The sequence below is a fragment of the Branchiostoma lanceolatum genome, chromosome 8 (genome assembly GCF_035083965.1).
Source record: "Branchiostoma lanceolatum isolate klBraLanc5 chromosome 8, klBraLanc5.hap2, whole genome shotgun sequence".
Classification (NCBI taxonomy): domain Eukaryota; kingdom Metazoa; phylum Chordata; class Leptocardii; order Amphioxiformes; family Branchiostomatidae; genus Branchiostoma; species Branchiostoma lanceolatum.
In genome coordinates, this window is record NC_089729.1 from 1132415 (window position 1) to 1155530 (window position 23116).

The following is a 23116-nucleotide window of genomic DNA, read 5'->3' on the forward strand; positions in this document are numbered from 1 at the left end:
TTTCCTTGTGTCAGATTTTTATTAAGTACAATACAAGACAACGGTTCGGCTGAAAAGTGAAACGGACAACAATGCATGGCATAATATCAACAAGCCTACCGTACAACCAGCATAATATAACTTAAACCCTAGGGCTTCACCTTCAACTTCAGTGTTACAGGTAGAATTAAAGACAAAATGATCACACCATGCTAGGAACTTTCTTACAGCCTGTTAACTGTTTTCCTACTACTAGTTCTGACATTCCTTTTTTGTGTTTTTATGAAACTTAGTCCATGCTAAAATTGTTATCAGCTAGCTTGGCCAAAATATACTTTTCCATGTACTAGTATTTCACTTGACTTCATCAGGACCATTCCATTTAGAAATTTAATGAGGGGGGTTCTTTTTAAAACATTTTCTTCTAAATGTGTTCTTACACTTTTCCTTTAAGATTTTCATCCAAAGTATGTGCTCAAACTCTAACTTTCTAAATGGATTGGTTCATGTGACAAGTGTCTTTTCATACACCCTCTCTGTACAGGGTAGGATACTGATATGTGAGTTAATCATCAACGAAATCTGATCTGTACCACCAACCTGCATGGACTTACCGCGATGGGATCATCTCGGAAACGTCCCTTTTTTCCACTCAAAATCATTTCCTACATCGAGTTCAACAGTCACAACACGAGAACAAAACTACAAGTCGTGGCGGGTACTTACCAAATTAAAACTTCATCCACACAGCCTTACAGCTACCGTAGCTTAGCTGTAGTAGGTCTGTTGAATTTTTGCTCTTTTTGTCTTAAGTCATTGTGTTTTTACCTGTACATGAGCAGACATGAATGCAGACATCTTTCGTGACGAAAAATCTATCCAGAGATGAATCTATAATGAGTAGTTTTATTTGAAAGCAAGTATTCAACAGACCTTTCTTCAAAGCAGTAATTAAGTTTGTTTTTTAGGTCATACTAATCTTGATTTTATGGTTCTTTGATTTCATTGCCTTTGTTTGAGGAGTAAAATTTGTATAGCCCACAACTAAAATGAAACTAAAAAGTTTTTCTGAGCATTTAAGGCAAACCTTTGTTGAATTTGCCATCTGTTTTGACTTGTTTTCAATCTAAAATTGCAATAATTCTGCCTGCAAAATCATGAGACTGGAGCAAGTTCTCAACAGTATTGGTTAACTTCCAGCCCTCTTGCATACATGTAGCAGCATACAAAATTGGAAAACCAAAAAATCAACCTAGTATGACCATATATCGGTTACAACGAGTGGAAACAACTATTTGTTTATCTACAACTGCTTTCTGTTTCCCACCTTTTTTCTCCTTTTCTGCCTGTAAAGCAAAAACGTTTGTGTGCAATCACTCTACAGTCTCAAACGTTAGTCTTGAGTGAAGCGTTTTGATTCAGTGCTTGTCTACTCAGAACTTAGCTGTCGAAACGTCAGAAATATATGTATACTCAAGACTATCGGTAACAACGTGTAACATCTACAAACCTTATATTAGTTCAGGTACGCCAACTTCCGGTACCTACATGTAAGTATGGACAGCAGCGCAGAACAACAGCATACATTGTAGTATTTCATGTAACAGTTACTTTACGATATCATAGCCTTATTTGTATACAGAGCCAGATCCCAGAAGCAGGTATATGTTACAGGCCCACACAGCAGAAAACCAGTAAAGAGACAAAGACAAACAACCAGAAAAGTTGAATCTTTGCAAAAGATTTGAACAGGAGGCTTCATTTTTTCCAAAAGTACAGTATGTTTGTATTGCAAACTGTTTCCATGGATCTCTTACAATTTTTATGGAGCTTTATTTTTTTGTAAAGAATGTTTTACTTTTAGAGGGAGTTTCATTATCTTCAAAGTATGTTTGTATCGCAAACTGTTTGCATGGATTTCTTTCAGTTTTCAAGGAGAGTTAAGGAACTGACACAACTGTTTTGGGGTGAGCGTAAGCTTCATTTTCGTACAAGCATGTTTGTATTTTTATGGAACTTCATTTAACTTCTTTTCTAGGACACTTTTGTCCGACCGACAAGCCAGATTTAGCTTTGCCTCTTTTGCCGCCTTTCTGCTGCACTGTCCCTCCACAGGATAGCAGGACAGGCACTTAACTGTGCACGAAAACGCCGCCGTCATCGCTAGTACCGTCCCTGCGGTGCCATCATTGGTGGCCTCATCCCCGGGGGCATGCCCGGACCCCCTGGCCCCTGGAAGGGCATGTTGGGGGGGCCTCTCGGGGGGCCGCCGAACGGCATCCCCCCTGGCCCCATGGCCATCCCCTGCGGTGGTGGCCCGCCCATCCCTCCTGTAGGACACCGGGAAGGGGAACACAGAGAAACAGAGAGAGAGACAAGGGTTAGGGAACGTTCCATGGGATGTAACGAGGTTAAGACACGCTGCGTGGCCGTTTCTTACCTTTGGAAGCAGTGCCGAGGACTGCAGACCACAAAATAAGCAGTAAAAAAGTCAACAATTATGAGCGTGCGTGTGAAGGTATCATCTAACACTGATCACTTCAAATTTGGGTAAACAATGGCACAAAATCTCGTATAAAAGTTGAAATAGAAAAAAAACAAGGGTGCTCATAGCAGCTAATTGATACAGAATATCTACATTTCATTTCATTTCATTTTATTTATACAGGGCAAATACGACTCAGGCAAGCACCATACTTTCAAAAACTCCTTCAATATCTAGTTTATCAGTCTATCTTGCAAGGGTTACATATACTTTCAAATACAGTATATTGCCTAAAGATAATCAAATTTAACGAAATTGTAGTGTCTATCCAAATCTGGAATGACCAGGGTTCAACATGTGTTTGTTATAGCTGATGTGGCATGCACTTTCTATCAGTTGCGATACATCCTGTTTTGTGAGTTGTGTATGACTTCTGCAGGAAATCCTACCTTCCGACCTACCTTTCTCAAATCATAATCTTCAAGCATCCACTTTTGAATGTTAATATCAAACTCAAGGACAGTGTTTGATTATTCTAATAACGCTACAAGCTGGCAAAGTACAAACTTGACGACCGAGCCACTATTGCTGTTCTGGGGTTAGACCTCAAAAGGACTGAATCAAACAGTCTTCAGCAAGACGCCACATTTGCTGTTGTGTTTACCATACTCCGGAATCAAACTTAAGGTATCCAAAGGATATCATTCATAGCCTGGTGCAAATTTGTGTGAGGTCGCACAGAACAGCAAGCGTTCAGCCAAGCAGATGCCCTGAACCACACACATTCTTTCCCATGCAGGGTAGTGCTATGGGTCCGGAGTTGGGCTGCGTACATAAACGTACCAACAGGTAACTGTGCTGAGGATTTCCAAAGTATTTTTACTTGTAAAAGGTAAAGGTAGTCCCATAGCCTTTTTCTAAGGCCGTAGAGGCAGTGGGTTGTTATCCACTGTGTCTATGGCACGGTATTGGAAGGGGCATTCCAACCCTTTCCTTCCACTGCCTTTAACCTCCCCAACCAAAGTGAGGTACCCATTTTTACACCTGGGTGGAGTGAGGAAAGTCGTGTAAAGTGCTTTTCCCAAGAGCACAACATCGGTGGCATGTCAGGGGAGTCAAACCCAGGACCTCTGGTGCAGGGCCAAACACCCTAACCATTATGCCAACACGACGCCACATTTTCTAACCAGTACGCAGCCCTGATCTACGGGGAGTGCACGGTACACAAGACGCGAGTAGAAACAGTCCAAAGGCCGCATGCCATAATCGCTAGTCTGAAAGGTCCGGACCTGGTCAGTTAGTGGCGCTTGAACCCCACTGTTTCACAAGGTACACAGGCGGTGAGAGAAACCCTACCTGCAGACCTACCTTTGTGTGTGTGAACGGCGTGTGCGAGAGAGCGCTAGCCGGGGAAACGCTTACCTGGGTGCCCCATGGGCGGCGGCATCGGAGGCCGCATGTTCGGCGGCATATTGCCGGGCGGCATCATGTTACCTCCGAAAGGCGGCCCGTGGCCCGGCGGGCCCATGCCGTGGCCGGGTGGCCCCATGGAGTGGGCCGAAACGGGCGGCGCAGCGTGCTGCTGGCCCATCTGTATCGGAGCGGAGGTCGAGGCCGGCGCGTGCACGGACACCGGCGGCATCTGGCGGTTGTACTTCGGCATCTGGGCTCTTCTCTCCTCCTGTCAATCAATCAATCAATCAATCAATCAATCAATCAATCAATCAATCCTTTTTTTCAGTTGTTATGACATGATTAAAAATTCCTTACCAGTGAAACATCCCCCAGTTTACTCTACAAGGCTTTTACAGAATCTGCATTCAATTATCCATCAAAACAATTTCATCTCCATTGATTTCAGTTTCACAAATTTTGGATAACATGAATTCATTAAGCTGATACTCCTGCAAAAAAATTTAAGTGGTCTCACACCAGATTGGCTCACTAAAGAGCTACTTCTTCACAAGTTGTGACAATGACAGACTCTCTAATCCCACTTGGGTAGATATCGAATGCACGTTTTTTTTTCTCCAAAATTTCTACCACGTTCTCGGGTAGAGGATAAATAACTTGTTAGGCGAGATGTCACAAATTTTACAGGTTCCATAATATTTGGTAAACTTCCCTGGCTCTTTTTGACAAGCACGATGAACAGAGGATCACAGCTTAATGTCATGTCTTGAGGACTGCAGCCCTTTCCAGTAGCTCAAGTTGGATGAGCGACAACAGCCAGGAGTCGAACTCACAACCTCTTGGTCCAGAGGCAGGACCACTAACCACTGGACTATGTATGCTGGAAAGAGCGACTCCTTACCAGTGAGACGTCCTCAGGTTCTGGGTGCATGAGTTTGGTGGACCCTCCCGTCGAACCTCCGGACGTGGAAGGCTTGGAAATGCTCGGCGCGGCGGAAACGGTCGCTTTCTGTGTGGGGTTGAGAGGCGCGCTGGTTGTCAGGGGCGGCGCCGTGGTTGCCGGGGGAAGCTTCTGGGGCCCGATGTTCGAGGGGGCGTTCAAGGGTTTAAAGTCTGCGCCGACCGGTCCTGTCGTACTGGTGGTGGTCTGTGGGACGTGAGAGAAACAATGTGGATTTAAAACACTGGCAAATTTTTATTAGTAAAGAAGGCAAATTTTTAATAGTTAAGAAGGCAGAACTAGGGCAGTGTACCTAGACAATTCTTAGGTACAGCAGGGCACCAAATGTACTGAGTGCATGTGCACCTATAATTGGAGCTGTGCACCTAATTTTTGACTGTGGACCAGTGCACCTGGATATTTTGTAGGCTATACCAATAGACCGATCCTGTCGAACACCATATCGAACGAATAGAAGATCCATAGAACCCCTTGTTCTATTCAGCCCACCTCCGTCAAAAACAGCGTTGGCGGGGCAAAAATGGCACGTGTAAAGCAGGGTACGTATATCTGGGGCAGGTTTTCCACTGTATTAGTTGAATGCATGCTCAGAACAAAAACGAATTTAAAAAGAAAATAGATCGGGCACTCAAGGAGAGGAAGCTTGTACCACATGCTGACTGCTACAAACTCCGCTAGCGCAGAGTTTCGTATCTTCAGTTACTGGTGTGTGAAACTGGTTAACTTGAAAGTGAACAGGGAAGTAAAAGAAGGCATTTTTATTCTTAGTTACTAAATACCATGCAGCTGTTATGCATGCAGTCAATACAGTGGGAACCCTGTCGCAGATATACAAACCCTGTTTTACACGTGCATCGGCTGGTTGTCAGAAAATGGGCGCTGATGCCCACCGACAAGGGAAAGCTATGCGGCGCATACCGCTTTAACATTGACCGAAAACATTACGCTCTCACCGTAACTACACCTACCCCCTCCTTAAACAACTCTACCCGGTGGATACAGCCTTCAACAAAGAAGACATAGCATTCTTATTTGGCCCGCTCTGAAAGGGTTTCAGTGCCACAAAAGCTAAACCGAAGTCAGTGTTATTATTTTCAACCTAGCCGCGGCGACCATGTTTGGTCCGTCAAACCCTGTTTTTGACGGAGGTGTTCGAAATCGAACAGGGGGCGTGGCTTTGGGATCGGTCTATAGGGTAGAGGTACTATTGTACACTAGTATATGGGACATTCTTGAATTCAAGCAATGTTTTACCTTGTTTGATGTATCACTTACCTACCCACATACCATAATCATTACAATCCGTCCAGAGGTTCTTAAGTTATGCTGACCACAAATATCCGGAAAACACACAGAAAACACACACACAAACACATACACACACACACATACCCCCCCACACACATGCACACACACACAGACAGACACACGCGCTCACACACATACACAAACACACATGCACGATACCTCCAATTTTCTTTAGGTAATAAAACCACCACAAGATCTTCAGTACTCACTGGTGCTGCGGCTGGGAACAGCGGTTTCGCGGGGGGTTGCTGCATCTGCTGCGCCGACGTCGAGGGGGGTTGTGACGTCGGGGGTACGTTGGGGGGCTGGGAGGAGGGGGGTAGGGCGCCGTGACCGCCCGGGCCGGGCATGCGGTGACCGTGCATGGGGGGAACCATCGGGGGGACGCCCATATGGCCCATGGGTCCCATTGGCCCCATCATCCTGAAAGCATCGCAGCAAGAAGAAGAAGAAATTACTACAAGCTACCAGCGTTAGACCAACCCTGCAGCTGGTAGAACTGTTGAATTGAAGTGCTAGGGAAAAAAGGGAAGTGATCTCAATCCAGTAATAGCTCATCGCAAAGCTGTTCTTCCACTGGTCGTGACAGAGAAGACAGACACTATGTACACTGTGTTACTCCTCGAAAGCAACCACTAATGGCAAAACACTACCTATAGATCTTCCTTGGAACTTTGGCAAGAGGTTGGTATCCTATTCTACTCCTTCACTTAAAGTTAAACTTGCCAAACCTTCAGCAGGGACCATTGTTTACTACAGGAGTAGTAGTATCTGTTATTTGCAGTGTTTACTACAGGAGTAGTAGTATCTATTATTTGCAGTGTTTACTACAGGAGTAGTAGTATCTATGATTTGCAGTGTTTACTACAGGAGTAGTAGTATCTATGATTTGCAGTGTTTACTACAGGAGTAGTAGTATCTATTATTTGCAGTGTTTACTACAGGAGTAGTAGTATCTATGATTTGCAGTGTTTACTACAGGAGTAGTAGTATCTATGATTTGCAGTGTTTACTACAGGAGTAGTAGTATCTATTCTTTGCAGTGTTTACTACAGGAGTAGTAGTATCTATGATTTGCAGTGTTTACTACAGGAGTAGTAGTATCTATGATTTGCAGTGTTTACTACAGGAGTAGTAGTACATATTATTTGCAGTGTTTACTACAGGAGTAGTAGTATCTATGATTTGCAGTGTTTACTACAGGAGTAGTAGTATCTGTTATTTGCAGTGTTTACTACAGGAGTAGTAGTATCTATTCTTTGCAGTGTTTACTACAGGAGTAGTAGTATCTATGATTTGCAGTGTTTACTACAGGAGTAGTAGTATCTATGATTTGCAGTGTTTACTACAGGAGTAGTAGTATCTATTATTTGCAGTGTTAACTACAGGAGTAGTAGTATCTATGATTTGCAGTGTTTACTACAGGAGTAGTAATATCTATTATTTGCAGTGTTTACTACAGGAGTAGTAGTATCTATGATTTGCAGTGTTTACTACAGGAGTAGTAGTATCTATGATTTGCAGTGTTTACTACAGGAGTAGTAGTATCTATGATTTGCAGTGTTTACTACAGGAGTAGTAGTATCTATGATTTGCAGTGTTTACTACAGGAGTAGTAGTATCTATGATTTGCAGTGTTTACTACAGGAGTAGTAGTACATATTATTTGCAGTGTTTACTACAGGAGTAGTAGTATCTATAATTTGCAGTGTTTACTACAGGAGTAGTAGTATCTATTATATGCAGTGTTTACCACAGGAGTAGTAGTATATATTACTACAGGAGTGTTATTTGCAGTGTTTACTACAGTAGTAGTAGTATCTATTATTTGCAGTGCTGCTGGGGTCCTGGACAGTCGTATAGTGTGCTATTTTAATAGAAATGTCTAATAGTAATATAGAAAAAGGACTGGAAACTGAAAACCTACCCTGGTCTTGGTGGCATACCCATCATCATGTGAGGCATGCCTGGGACCATGGGGGGCATGCCCATGTGGGCCGGCATGCCGTGACCACCGTGCTGCCCCGGCATCATTCCTGGCATGGGCGGGGGCATCATGGGCATTCCTGTCAACAACAACAACAACACAGCACTGTTAGCAGGGTATGGGCGGGGGCATCATCGGCATTCCTGTCAACAATAACAACAACAACACAGCACTGTTAGCAGGGTATGGGCGGGGGCATCATCGGCATTCCTGTCAACAACAACAACACAGTACTGTTAGCATGGCATGGGCGGGGGCATCATCGGCATTCCTGTCAACAATGACAACAACAACACAGCACTGTTAGCAGGGTATGGGCGGGGGCATCATGGGCATTCCTGTCAACAACAACAACACTGTTAGCATGGCAAGGGCGGGGGCATCATGGGCATTCCTGTCAACAACAACACAGTACTGTTAGCATGGCATGGGAGGGGCATCATGGCCATTCCTGTCAACAACACGGCACACAATCTTTATTTACACATGTTGCACTTGCGTTGACAAGCGTTGACTTGACTTGAATATAGTATTCTTTTATCGACATTACAACACAATATAGTTTTTTTGCTACACAAACTGAGAGTGAGAGTGACTGAGAGTGTCTGAAAGTGAGAGTGACTGAAAGTGAGTGTGACTGAAGGTGAGTGACTGAAAGTGAGAGTGACTGAAGGTGAGTGTCTGAAAGTGAGAGTGACTGAAGGTGAGTGTCTGAAAGTGAGATTGACTGTGACTAAAAGTGAGAGTTTCTGAAAGTGTGAGTGACTGAACGCGAGTTAATGTCAAACTGACTCCAAGTGACTAAAAGTAAGTGTCTGATTGGGTGACTGAAAGCAAGACTAAGAGTGACCGAAAGTGAGAGTTTCTGAAAGTGTGACTGAAAGTATGAGTGACTGAAAGTGAGTTAATTTAAAACTGACTAAAAGTGACTAAAAGTAAGTGATTGAGTGACTGAAAGCAAGACTAAGAGTGACTGAAAGTGAGAGTGAAGTTGCAAGTGAGTGACTGAAAGTGAGAGTGACTCACCTGGCATGTGCTGCATGGCAGGTGGCACACCTGGTACAGGTCCCGGCGCCATGGACGCGGCCGGCGTCGGCATCTGGCCCTGCGGCTGGGCTGACGTCCCCTCCCCCGCGTCTGTCTTCGGTTTCTTTGGTAACGGCCCGGCCCCGCCCGCTTCGGCCGCCTCGTCCGCTGGTGCGGGAGAAACGGACCAACATTAATCCACAGATATCCAAGACCGCGAACTCGGCTGGTTCAAACGGTGAGTTAGAGAAGCAATATATGACTATGAGAGAATGTACAATCCCACCCTCAACAGGAAAGGAGGTCTACGCGTCAAACTTTCAGGCACTTGGAACAGCAGCTCGAGTCTTCATTTTTCATTTCTTTTTTCCAACCTTTATTAATAACAGAGTATGTACAACATGTAGACAATCATACACACAATATAAAATGTAAATAAATAACAATGTACAAAGCTAAGGACAACTGAAGTTGAGGTCCTCATCGACTACGATGGACGAACATCATCACAAAGCTAAGGGTGCTGACTGTTGGACATTACAGAGTCAAACAGTATGTGACTATAGCGCTGCCGCAAACTTAAAACTAGCGCGAGCACCCCATTTTCCCCTTTGCACGAAATGAAAATCACGCCAACTTAAATACATTTACAGAACTCTGCATCACCCTCGGTCGCTGCCCTCACATGTTGTATTCAAGATATGAGGATAAACGCTCTAAGCTGTTCACCTTTATTTCCACTTGTTCAAGTGAATTCAATACGCTCCATTCTGTTGATAGATTTGATTACATACTGAGAGGAGACAATCCTTACTGTGTTCAAATAGGTATATTCATCAAAGAATGTTTGGACATAAGAACAAGTTATGTATAAGTATACAACACGCTAAATTTCAATATGTTGCCCTATTCCATATGATTGTATGTAAACAAACTCATTAGTATGAACTTTGTTTGTTGGCATGTACGTATGTATGTATGTATAGATTAAGTAGACCTTACGAGAGTCGCTGTACTTTTGTTGTGTCAATAAAGATTGTTGTACGAACCTATTTTTTGTCGTTCGTGCTCCTTGAGGTCCTTTTCAGGGATCCCCTCCATGCCGTAGATTTCCAGCTCGATGTCTGCTCTCCCCGGTAAGGAGTTTGGTACTGCATCTACTGTTTCCTTATGAACCTGCGGGTGGGGGAAACATAAAAGTAATGTACAAATATGTATTTCATTAGAGCTGTGTACCTAAACAAATTTTAGGTACAGGTACACGGGTTTAGGTACAGGTCCGGGCCTGTACCTAAACTACTTGTTGGGAAAATGCGGGATTTTCAATAAAGACAAAAGCATATTTGAACTGGTAAAAACATAATATTTGATGGTGCTAGGTAAAATTGTTATGAAAACACAGATGAAAATTTGACTCCAGCCATGCAAATGTGTTTTCTGTGCTTTAGAGTGGCTTTAGAGCACTGCCACAGTAATTTCATAGTAATTTTATCTGTCAAAGTGGCCATCCCCTGAGTCAGGTCCAGTACCTATACAGCAGGGTCAGGTATTTTGGACCTGTACCTAATTGATTGTACCCGGTACTGTATCGGTACACTATACTGGTACACAGCTCTATATTTCATAGTGGAAAAAATTATTTTCCCCAAGAAAAAATGGACCCACCAAGAAGAGAGAGTAGCCCGGATTTGAATTCTCCACCCTTGTTTTCTGTCAATTGACTGATCACCCCGTATACTTTAAGTTAAACTATATATTAGATGAGGGAGGATATAGACTCAATCATGATGGGAAACACAGTGCAAAGTAGAACCAGTCACATCACGTGAAGGTGACATACGGACACTGAAACTTTGGCTGTCTCAACTCTTTGGTTGAGAATAAAGAGCTTCGTTATTCAGTCATTTAACAAACTTGATGAATTCAAAGTTATATTCATAGATCTGGATGTACAAATGTATCTATCTGAAGTGGGTAGATATTAACATGACAGGGCTCGAAATACTGGGTGCATGTGCACCTGTGTGCACCCAAAGTTGGAGCTGTGCACCTAATTTTTGACTGTGGGTGCACCAGTGCGCCTGGATATTTTTGTAGGCTATACACTATAGGGTAAAGGTACCATTGTTCACTAGTAAACAGTATCAGAAAAAGCAATAGAATCCTTTCTTGCACTTTATTTGATGTATTACTTGTTTGAAATTTGATTACAGATTGAAGTTCTTGATAACAATAATAAGAGCATTAAACCCTAATTATGTTTTGCTGACCTTCAACTTTATTTTATGTGGTGCACCCAAATTTCTTTCTGTGCACCAGGAATTCTCTTGGTTGGGTGCACCAGTGCACCTATTTGCAAAAATGAATTTCGAGCCCTGACATGAAGAATGTTTCTGTGGAACCACTAGTGGAATCCCATATCAAACAGCTGACACCCACCTGTACACAGTGAATTGCTAACCCCGGCCCCGAGTACAACTTTTTGTGACATATATGACACTTGAAGTGCTTCGCTCTCTGGTGCTGCATAAGAATCTTTTCATCCTCAAACTCCCTGTTACAGTACCTGGGAAAATGTCTGGTTAGGGAAAAGTTCAAAACAAGGTATAGTCATATTATCATGGAAGCTCATCTGTGTTGGTAGTAATCATAATACAATGCTAAATTTTCTTCCAACACTAAGGTATTCATAGATCAAATTTTTTACGACCTGTCACCACTGTTGCCTTCTTCAGGATCAATAATGACCAATCACTGCCGAACGTAAACTCGTGAGAGTTACAGACGTGACTTTATTGACATGTATCACCAATCTGTAATGACACGTGTCAATAAAGTCACTTATCTGTAACTCTCGTCAGTTGACGTTCGGCAGTGATTGGTCATTATTGATCCTGAAGAAGGCGACAGTGGTCGTCAAAAATTTCATCCGTGAATACCTTAGTGTTGGAAGAAAGTTTAGCACTGTATAATGTATATATAAATATATATAGTCATGTCTAAAGACATCAGAGTTATCAACCCTTTACAGTGCCATTGGTGGCGTAATGGTTGGGTGATTGGCCCAGGAGTCCTGGGTTTGAAACCCCTAGACATGCCTCATATGTGCCCTTGAGAAAGACACTTTGCAGGTGAAAATTAGTACCCAGCTTTGGTTAGGGACATTCCTCCAAAGGACATTACATGCAAGTCCCGTGTTTGAGGAGAGCCACACCTTGAGCACGTAAAAGAACCCACCACACTTATTGAAAAGAGGAGGGGTCCCTTCTAGTCTGAGTCCGTGGATGTATAATCAGTGAAAATTACAGAACAATTTCTCCACTTAACACATCTACTGACTCTTCTTCTTCTTCTTTGGGTTAGGTAGCCAACATCAACTTGTTGATGAATCTGCTACACTTGACTTGACCGGTAGTGCTGGTGATGGGAATGGGCCAAGTAGTGGGGGGGGGGGGGGGGGGGCAGGGAGGGGTTTCTAACTTGTCTAGCTGAGTCTAGTGGAGGTGAGCTACCCTGTCCAAACTCTCTGGATCAAACTTAACAGTCTGGACCTTGCGACTGTGCCATAATAATCATCAAGACTGTGGGCAAGACAAGACAACCCAGCATCAAGATCCAAGGGGTTTACTCTAGTAACCTTCTCCTTGTTGTCTAAGTTTAACCCCATAGCCGATACAAATTTGGCAGCTAGGAGAAGGTTAAAAGATAAAACATACTGTACATAATTTTGTTTTAGCACATGGCTATGTAGCCGTGGCGACTAACGAAGGGAGTTTTTGCTTGATATTACATATACTAAGGGATAGTATATGTAATATCAAGCAAAAACTCCCTTCGTTAGTCGCCACGGCTAATGGCTATGAAACAAAAGAGAGATACGTTAGTACACCCCAAAACCCTATTCATTTAGTTATTTCACCTCATGGACTCAGCCTATTATTCTGAGAAGCTCACATAATTTTTTCTGTCGAGATAGATAGATCTTAATAATTTCTTATGTAATGATCCTCCAAGTTCAAATCTTGCTTGACTGATTCAACCTACTCGTGACTAAGACAATTTGCTTACGACATAATTTCAACAAGGAGGTTAAAATATTTTAACCTCCTTGATTTCAAGGAGTTTCCCAGTTTCTCCGTAAACGATATATTTCCTCCAACGCCGCCACACAAACAAAACCCTTTGTTACCCCCAACGTACGCAGGTACTTGAACGCTACGGCTCTGAAAAGGATACCAGCACCATGGCTTCATCTGCTTCTTCTTCTTCCGCCCCATGACTGTACCTAGATGTGACTAATAATTTCTGCGAAGAATGCGGTAAAAACGAGCTGGAGAATCTTCCTTTTCTCTCCCACGCAGCCAAGATGGCGGTCACACAACACCTGGCAATGCCCGGATGTTCAACTTTGACTTCCCGATAACACGCAAACGTAATCTAGTCATACTAAGATAATTTGCTCCCAACTTATCATCAACAACATATGTACATGATTCCTATACATAAAAATATTTTATTATTATTTAATATGAAAATTATGTGTTTAGTGGAGGAAATTGTTACGTAATTTCCAGTGATTCTGATTTATCTTCTTACATTTTGCTGCAGTCGGTGTGTGCCCTGTGATCCTGAGTGAACCTTTGATCTATTTTGTGTTGTTCGATAATCGATATTAGTCAGGCTAAAGTTTCCTGTGATGTCTGGAGGCGGTGTATACCTGGCCACTCCGTCAACAGGAAGAAAGTTGAGGTAAAAGCGCTCATAAATACTTAGCTGTCAATACACAAGTAGTTGTGCTACGCCTAGAGTATGTGGTCGTCATCAGAAAGATGAAATCAGGGCTCGGCAGAAAGTCCAGGATGTCACTTTGAGGTGGGTTTATACAGCATTAACATTGAAATTTTAAAGTAAACCTAGGAGGTGATATTAGATTCGACTCTACAAGGCACATTTTTTGAAGGTCAGGGATTTTTGTTGCATGGTTGTTTCGTCACTGGCTCTTGAAATTGACCTACATTCTTGCCATTTGAAACAACTTGCCATGTGCATTACGTTAAACTTATAGAGCGTCTTAAATTTGTTTGTCTAGAATTGAAAACTCAAGACATAAAGTTGTATGACTTCCATAGACTCCAAGCAATTTCTGATTTCTTAGTTATTTCTTAATTGTTTTTTATATATGAATTGACTACTACACTGAGTTGAGTAACTCACCGTGTCATGTGTTGTATAAAAAATGTTATAATTCATAGGTTAAACATTTGCTAAGTGCTTAATATATCAATCCTGAGTGGGAGGGTAACTTCAACACTGCACTGCGTTACCCAGCAACTTTACACCTTGCGGTCAGCCTGTGCACATACCACTATCAATACTAGTACTATTACTATCAATAGTACTTATAGATCTGGCATCAAGTTATCATTGAATCACTGCCGCAAAATGTCAGCCCAGGATATAACGTGCTAGTTGGAAACAGTCATCAATACATGTGACAAGTTTTAGTGTAAGTGGGTATGTTATTTCCTATTGTCCTGTAGCTATTGGGAGTCCTTTGGGTATTTTTCATTATATATATATATAATATAATGATTATGGCTTTCAAAACTGTCAGCAAACTCTGCAATTCAGGGTGCATTTTCCCCTGCCAATGTACGTTTGCGCTCGGTGGTAATAATAAAGTACACTTATCAATAGTGTTATCAAAGATCAAGACAATAGAACTTATAATTTTACAACATTTAGCTATGTAGAGTTCTTTCCTATTGTTGAGCTGACCTTGGAAAATTTGTCATATTCATAATACGTCGGCGTAACATACCAGCTGAAGTGTATAGATCTGTATTCAAAGATAGAAATAACTAAAAACAAAGTTCTGTGTTTAATTATTCATAATGGATCTGTTATATTCCCTATTGTTTTATACCTTCTGTGGAAATATGTATCCCAAAGAATGTCAAGTTTAACCCGAAGAGTGTCAAGTTTAACCTGAAGAGTGTCAACATTAACGCAAAGAGTGTCAAGTTTAACCCAAAGAGTGTCAAGTTTAACCCAAAGAGTGTCAAGTCTAACCCAAAGAGTGTCAAGTTTAACCCAAAGAGTGTCAAGTCTAACGCAAAGAGTGTCAAGTTTAACCCAAAGAGTGTCAAGTCTAACCCAAAGAGTGTCAAGTCTAACCCAAAGAGTGTCAAGTCTAACCCAAAGAGTGTCAAGTTTAACCTGAAGAGTGTCAAGTCTAACCCAAAGAGTGTCAAGTTTAACCCAAAGAGTGTACATGTCAAGTCTAACCCAAAGAGTGTCAAGTCTAACCCAAAGAGTGTCAAGTTTAACCCAAAGAGTGTCAAGTTTAACCCAAAGAGTGTCAAGTCTAACCCAAAGAGTGTCAAGTCTAACCCAAAGAGTGTCAAGTTTAACCTGAAGAGTGTCAAGTTTAACCCAAAGAGTGTCAAGTCTAACCCAAAGAGTGTCACGTTTAACCCAAAGAGTGTCAAGTCTAACTCTAACCCAAAGAGTGTCAAGTTTAACCCAAAGAGTGTCAAGTCTAACCCAAAGAGTGTCAAGTTTAACCCAAAGAGTGTCAAGTTTAACCTGAATAGTGTCAAGTTTAATGCAAAGAGTGTCAAGTTTAACCCAAAGAGTGTCAAGTCTAACCCAAAGAGTGTACATGTCAAGTCTAACCCAAAGAGTGTCAAGTCTAACCCAAAGAGTGTCAAGTTTAACCCAAAGAGTGTCAAGTTTAACCCAAAGAGTGTCAAGTCTAACCCAAAGAGTGTCAAGTTTAACCCAAAGAGTGTCAAGTCTAACTCTAACCCAAAGAGTGTCAAGTTTAACCCAAAGAGTGTCAAGTCTAACCCAAAGAGTGTCAAGTTTAACCCAAAGAGTGTCAAGTTTAACCTGAATAGTGTCAAGTTTAATGCGAAGAGTGTCAAGTTTAACCCAAAGAGTGTCAAGTCTAACCCAAAGAGTGTCAAGTCTAACCCAAAGAGTGTCAAGTTTAACCCAAAGAGGAAACATGCAGCTACACTTTGTATATCTGAAGCTACATGTGATGCATATGGAGATGGAGCAACTGTGTACAATTCAGTGTGTCAGGATTTGATATTTGGTTTTGGTCGGATACTGTGGACCACATCTAAGAACCTGCTTGCCCTTTTCTGTAGAGTGTAATCAGCAGTTTAAATTTGTAGCTGGACTGCTCAGATTACTGTAGATTGGTAGTTGATACATTCTGCATAAAGTATGAGTAATGCCTGAATTTAGCGTTAAGCAAAGCCAGCTGGCCGGCCAGATTTGATGTAATATGTAGCTGCTACCTCAGTCTCTAAATGTAGCATAGAGGCTGAGCACTGACGGTATTCCCCCATGCAGGCCTCTCAGACTGTGAAAAGTACAACATGATGATTATATATTTACTACATACTTGGTGAATTCTTAACCTGAGGCTTGAGGTTGGGGTCTCCTCAACATCTCAATCTGCAAGCGTCTCCTACTGTAAACTGTCGTTGGGGTTCGAACCCTTGACCTCCAGGTCCAAAGGCAGGGTCACTGACCCCTAGACTTTAAGCTCTCTATGTATACATGTTTTGCATGTATTATGCCTCCTGATTGGAATGTTGAGGAGACACCAACCACAAGTCCCAGGTTAAGAATTCACCAAGTATATGTAAATTCATAATCATCATGTTATGATGAACATGTTCGTGTCAGCTGATTGACTCTGCCACTACGTCATCTCGCCACTTCTCGTTCTGTCTCGCACATGTGATGTAGTCTCGCGGTGTTAAATTCCCACGTATGTTGCTTGTCATCTTATCGTCATAATGCAGCGAGATGTGTTTTAGTCTCAAGTGCTGCTGCAGATGTTGCGGAACTGCTGTCTTATAAACTTCAGTTTGAGGAACTTCTTACATGGTAAATGGCAGTGCCTACATGATGTTGCTGAACTGTGGTCTTGAACTTCACTGGACCTGCACTAGTAGTATGTAGAACCTTACGTAGTGTGGCAAATGGCTGCTCCTTCCATCGATGTGACTCTTCCAAGAAAATTTCACCTCAGTCCTTTACATAACATAATCTCCAAGCAGATGTGGGGTATAGGATGGTAATGTTTTCTGACAGCTTGTTATAGGTGAGGGACTATCAGACTATGATCATGAAGATCTGTAGGCTGTAGTCAGAAAACATTGCAATCTTTCACCCCGACATCTGCTTCTATATTACCTGTTGCACTGCCAAGTTCTTGTTGCAGCCAATTTTTTTTTGCTGACCCTTAAGTTTAAGGGTTAAACAAATAAGACCTGTGTTGTGTTTCGTCTAGGTAACGGTTGCCAAGCAACAAGTATCAACCACGCTGGCCAGATGGAAAGTAACATGGCCACAGTCATCAAGGAAGGACCGTTGTGTCTCCTGGACGTAAAGGACCAAGGATTTAAGAAGACTAAGGTAACAAGTCTGTCAATCAATATATCCATGTGATATATAGGAGTTTTCAATGCTAATACATGTATTAAGTATCACTGATATAACACCAATACTGAAGCTTGTTCCACTTGTCACTGTTGTTATATTGCATTGTCTGTGTACATTTTGCAAAATACTGTTAGTGTTACGTGTAACAATTGGGCAAGAAATTGCAAATAATGTGTGTATGTCTTGTAACCAGGTAGCAAGTAGTTGATTGATTGACCAATTAATTGATTGATGAATTGATGAACAGATAATTTTGGGCAAGGAGGACAACATCAGTGCACAATACCAAAAAAATGAATGTTCATTAAGTATTGCTGTCAGATCTTTAGTCTGAAAGTTCATAGATTCTGTGTTGGTAGTTAGTACTAGTAGTTTACACCTAAGTATACAGTTGACTGATTGCTGACGTCACAACCTGTCTCTAAGGTTACTTGACCTTTTTGATTGGTCCCTTGAATTCTCAAGATTTCAAGGTGGAGCATCAACAGTTTTTGTGACAGCAGGGGCATCCTCGGTAGATCGCTTTAAGCAACGCTAAATGTAACTATATATTATATACTAGTATGAACACGGTGTGACAGGTCGTTCAGTGTGATATAACCAGTGGAAGAGCGATTTTATCGGCTTTATGTGTAGATACAGAAACAAATGAAGAAGACTGCAGTAGAACGGTTGAAAATTGCTTAGTTAAAAATACTTGTAGTCTTAAAACAAAGTTTGAGCTCTGCTCTGTACTGTTACTGTTCAGTAATTCTTGTTTCTTTCACTGTTCACTGTTTTTACGGTCACCTCTGCACCAGGAAAAAAACCTGTTATGATTCCTTCACACATCCATTCTGTAAATCTCTTGGCGCCGTTGTGAAGTTGAAGTTCAGTGAAAATGTCCATTTTCCTTTCATTGTGAAATTTTGCTGCAGTGAATTACTGGAACAGTATATATTAAACTTTTGTTTGCTCCACTGGTTCACTTAGATTCAATTAGAGCGTTCAAAAACATCCTGGGTCAAAGTCTACCATCGAGTATATATCAAAAGGAATAGAAAAGGGGAGGGAGGTTAACGTTCGGGCATGGATTTTGACATAAAAGATGGATTGTTAAACCACTGCACAAGGCACACTGTTACATACAGATGTATTTTCAGTTATAGAAAAAAAAAGAATTCATAAAGTGCTCGCAGTAGAGACTTCTACATGTATATTCTTCAAGCAGAGGTTTCAGTTGGGGGGCTACTACTAAGTAATGGTGGTTATTTTTTTCGTCTGCAGCTGGGGGGAGGTAGATGGAAAAAATCAGTCATTACCTTGTACTAGAAGTAGCCCCCCAACTGAAACCTCTGCTTGAAGAATTATGGTTCTATTACATCAAGTACATAGTCTGTTATGCCACAGTCACCAATTTGAATTTAATGTTTTGTTTCTTGAATAAAAAAAAAGATAACTCTGTAATAATTTATAAGGTCTGTGCCTTTGTTTTCACAATCTCAAGAAGTGAATATAGTGAGATGCACTTAAGCATATACTGTTGAGTGTACATTCTTCTTTTATTACAGCCGAGTTGAGACTATGCTATGTGTTGCCTGAAGTAACCCCATGATCAGAATGTTGTTTGAACACCGCGATTTGTGTGCATGTGTTGGTGCTAGAAATATCTGTGTCTCTAAGTTGCATCAACAAGGTTGTAGCCAGCTGACTCACGATAGCCATTGAGGTTTTATCATGTGATAACGTTATCTGATTATCTCTAACATTATCAGTTTATTTCCAGTTTTGTTAGTTTGGCTGTGGAAGATAAACAGTCCTGGGCTGTCCACAGTTATACACTGTAGCTCATGGATATATTCAGGACTCTAAATACTGGGAGCATGTACACCTACTTTTTGACTGTGGGTTCACCAGTTCACCTAGATATATTTTGTAGGCTATAGGGTACAGGTATAGTACACAAGTATATAGAATATTCTTGAAATTTAAGTATCAGAAAAAGTAATGTTACCTTTGTTGTACTTTGTTTGATGTAATAAACACTTTTTAAGTTAGCGATAGAAATGAGAGGCAGTAGGGTTTTGTTCATTCAAGGAGGTTAATTGGTTCATTGTTGTGCACCCAAAATTATTTCAGAATCTGTGCACCTAAATTTTTAGGTTTAAGGTGCACCAGTGCACCTATTCACAAAAATGAATTTCAAGCCTTGGTATTACCAGGATAGTCCTGCTGACAACACAATACAGCATGTGGTGTTAAGATTTTAACACGACCAATTTAACCAGTATGTATGCATATCATGCAATTGTATAATATATAGCTATAGGAGTGGTGTTTATGTGTACAGAGTATGGTCCCTTTTATTATTAGAAGGTGACAATAAAAGTGCTATACTGTATGTGTACCGTAGTACCGGAATGTACACATTAGTTATGTATAGACTAACCGGTCACACACATTCAGTAGTAAAGGAGCCCTTGTCTATAATATACAGATAGCTTGGAGCGCCCCTGGGGGTACATTCCCTACATTCTCTAAAGCATCGTGTTTGTCTGTTTATACAGTTACGTAGATATGACTGAAGTCTTTTCCTGATAAAGGCTTGAGTGTGCTTGAAACAAACAATTTAACACATTCCTTTGTAACATGGGTTTTGAGTTTTGTCACAGTTGAATTTATTCATAGAATCAAGCGGAATAACTAAGCTATAATCTCTAACTTTTAAGTTACACAATCATGAAGTAATTTGTGGTAAATTTAACTTGAAAATTGAAACTAAATAGACAATATTTGAACCCAAGAACCAACGAGCTTACTTGGTGTAGCCTAGCATTATGCATTTAGCTGAGTCTGATGAGTCTGAGCAAAGAAGATCTAGAAGAGAAGATTTGTGCTTGTGATTTTATAAGTTGGCTGATTTGTCTTTTAATTTCACTTTTCAGTACTGGGTCGTTCTGTCCACCACTCCACAGGAACATGGTGAGGACAGATCAATTCATTTACTTGTTAAGCACAGTTTAATTATAATAAAATGTACTATATGGTATGTTAAAAGGGTATGTGGGTCCTGTATATGTACAGGTTGGGGTATCTTTTAGCCAAACGCGCCACACCGCAGCGAAACGCACCGAATGCGGATTTCAAAGAAACTATGCCAGTCAGCCACACAAAAGTCAAGGGCTGATGACCTGGTCAGCAACTAAAATCAATGAAACCTATTGCATAAAAAACACCAGCAGGACATTGGTTAACAACAAACAGAATGTTAACCAATGTCCTGCTGGTGTTTTTTATGCAATAGGTTTCATTGATTTTAGTTGCTGACCAGGTCATTGATTATATGGATGACATCCGCGCGCACATCAATTTTCGTTCATTTCCAAAAACCTGTTGATTTGATTATATGAAAGACATCCACTCGCACATCAATTTTCGTTCATTTCCAAAAACAAAAAAAGTTTTCTACCATACTGTAAATTGTGCAAAGCAGCTACAAAATGAGCAGATATATGTACTTAGTATATGCCGTAAAAGATATTTTGTAAAGCAGAACTAATGTCTAGAATGCCAAACTCAAGGAGAAATTTGTGAAAGACCAAAATTGAAGAATCCATTATTTGGTATACTATCCTCGGTGTGTTAAGTCATTTGTTCAATCTTCCTGACCATGTAGATTTCATAAGGAAGGCAACTTTTTTCTTTTAAACTTTTTTTGTATTCGATGGCACGCTCACATCAGTTTTGGGGTTCCCATAGGATGTCATCCATATAATCAAATCGACATTGCCTCAAATAAAATTCCTTTTCCCTCCAGTCTACCTCCTGCACCTGTACTACTACAGCAAGTCCCCGCGGGAGCCGTGGCGGCTGTTTCGCCTGGAGCGCGACACGTTCAGCGGTTCGGAATGCGGCTTGCTGAACCAGCGCGTGAACAGCCCAGAGGAGAGGTACTGGGCACTGGTGCTGTCCAGCGGCACCCTCCTGTTCCAGGTTAGTAACCCTTGTTGCAGGGTGCTAATATATAGGTCAAGCATGACTTAAGGCCGTGGCAGAAAGCACTAATGCTGGAAAGATAATTGGTTCAAGCCTTGGTCCAAGGCATGGCTGAGGGACTGGTATTTGGACAGCCATAATCGCCATGAAATTACCATGGCAGTGTGCACTAACCAAGCATTAGTGCTGCATATGTATTTCTGGCATTAATGATACATTAGACAACAGTTTGGCAAGGGTACTGTTGGTGTAACGACCAGGGTGTTTGGTCCTGGGTTCAAATCCCTTGATTTTTTTTTTCTTTCAATTTGAAGAAAACAACTTTATTCATTAAAAAAAAACAGACAAATCCTTGATATGTCACCGATGTTGTGCCATTGGGACAGGCACTTTACAGGACTTTCCTCATCACCCCACCCAGTTCTGTATGACTGTGCCTGACTTCGGTTGGGGCGGTAAAAGGCTCTGCCTTCCAATACCATGTGACCGGTGCAATGGCCTAATTGGTAGAGTGTTCGCCTTGCATACGGTAGGTCGTGAGTTCGAACCCCGGCCGGGTCATACCAAAGACTCTAAAAATGGTACATACTTCTTTCTCTGCTTAGCGCTCAGCATTTGGGAAAGAGTATGGAAGTTAAACACACACATCACTACCAGCGGACCAGCCCCCTGCTGTAGTGGCTTGCACTTGTGTGGCCCAAGGGCTTCGAATGGGAGATGGGCGCCCCCCTACGCATCTTCGATGCATGGGACCACTTTAACTTTAACTTTTCCAATACCATGCCCTTTCACACGGTGGATAACAACCAACTGCCTATACAGCCTCAAAAAGGCGTTGGGACTACATTTACCTAGAAAAAAAGTTCCTTCCCACACAGATGGTGCATAGGGTGGCACCCATCTCCGTTTCAATAGCCCTTGGGCCACACAATTTTGTGGGATCACTACAGTGGGGGGCTAGTCTGCTGGAAGTGGTGTATGTGTAACTGCCATGCTCTTTCCAAATGCTAAGCAGACAAAGGAGTTTGTACCTAGTCTTTGGTATGACTCGGCCCAGGATTGAACTCACGGCCTACTGTATACAAGGCGAACACTGCCCACTAGGCTATTGCATACATTTACCTTCCTATAGGGCTCGAAATAGTGGGTGCATGTGCACCTGTGTGCACCCAAAATTGTAGCTGTGCACCTTAATTTTTTACTGTGGGTGCACTGCTGCACCTAGATATTTTTGTACTCTCTCTCTATATAATTATATAGATATAGGGTAATGGTTCTCTTGTACCCTAGCATACAGAATACTCTTGAAATGTATCAGAAAAAGCAATAAAACCTTTTTTGCACTTAATTGGATGTATTGCTTGGTTGAAATTTGAAATCTGGATAGAAGTACAGATTGAAGTTCTTAAGAGGCAGTAGTGTCAAACTTATGTTTTGTTGACATTCAACTTGATCTTATGTGGTCCACCCAAACGTTTTTCTGTGCATCTAATTTTTTTGGTTGGGTGCACCT

General features: G+C 41.6%; 2 protein-coding genes across 2 annotated transcripts in view; one reads left to right on the forward strand and one right to left on the reverse strand.

Annotated features, from left to right (window-relative positions):
- On the reverse strand, positions 1-13581 carry LOC136440978 (BUB3-interacting and GLEBS motif-containing protein ZNF207-like). Its single transcript, XM_066437186.1, has 9 exons — positions 13396-13581; positions 11599-11725; positions 10209-10335; positions 9160-9327; positions 8074-8212; positions 6356-6569; positions 4779-5024; positions 3887-4145; positions 1-2309 (listed from the first exon to the last, which is right to left on the reverse strand). The coding sequence occupies exons 1-9, from the start codon at positions 13434-13436 to the stop codon at positions 2143-2145; spliced, it is 1488 nt and encodes a 495-aa protein (XP_066293283.1). The 5' UTR covers positions 13437-13581; the 3' UTR covers positions 1-2142.
- The window catches only part of LOC136440458 (uncharacterized), a 19116-nt gene continuing 9525 nt past the window's right edge, over positions 13526-23116 (forward strand). Inside the window, exons 1-6 of the mRNA XM_066436508.1 lie at positions 13526-13531; positions 15112-16242; positions 17001-17070; positions 17477-17601; positions 20553-20589; positions 21425-21600. Of these exons, the coding sequence (XP_066292605.1) occupies positions 13526-13531; positions 15112-16242; positions 17001-17070; positions 17477-17601; positions 20553-20589; positions 21425-21600 (1545 nt within the window). The remainder of the gene's footprint in view (positions 13532-15111; positions 16243-17000; positions 17071-17476; positions 17602-20552; positions 20590-21424; positions 21601-23116) is intronic.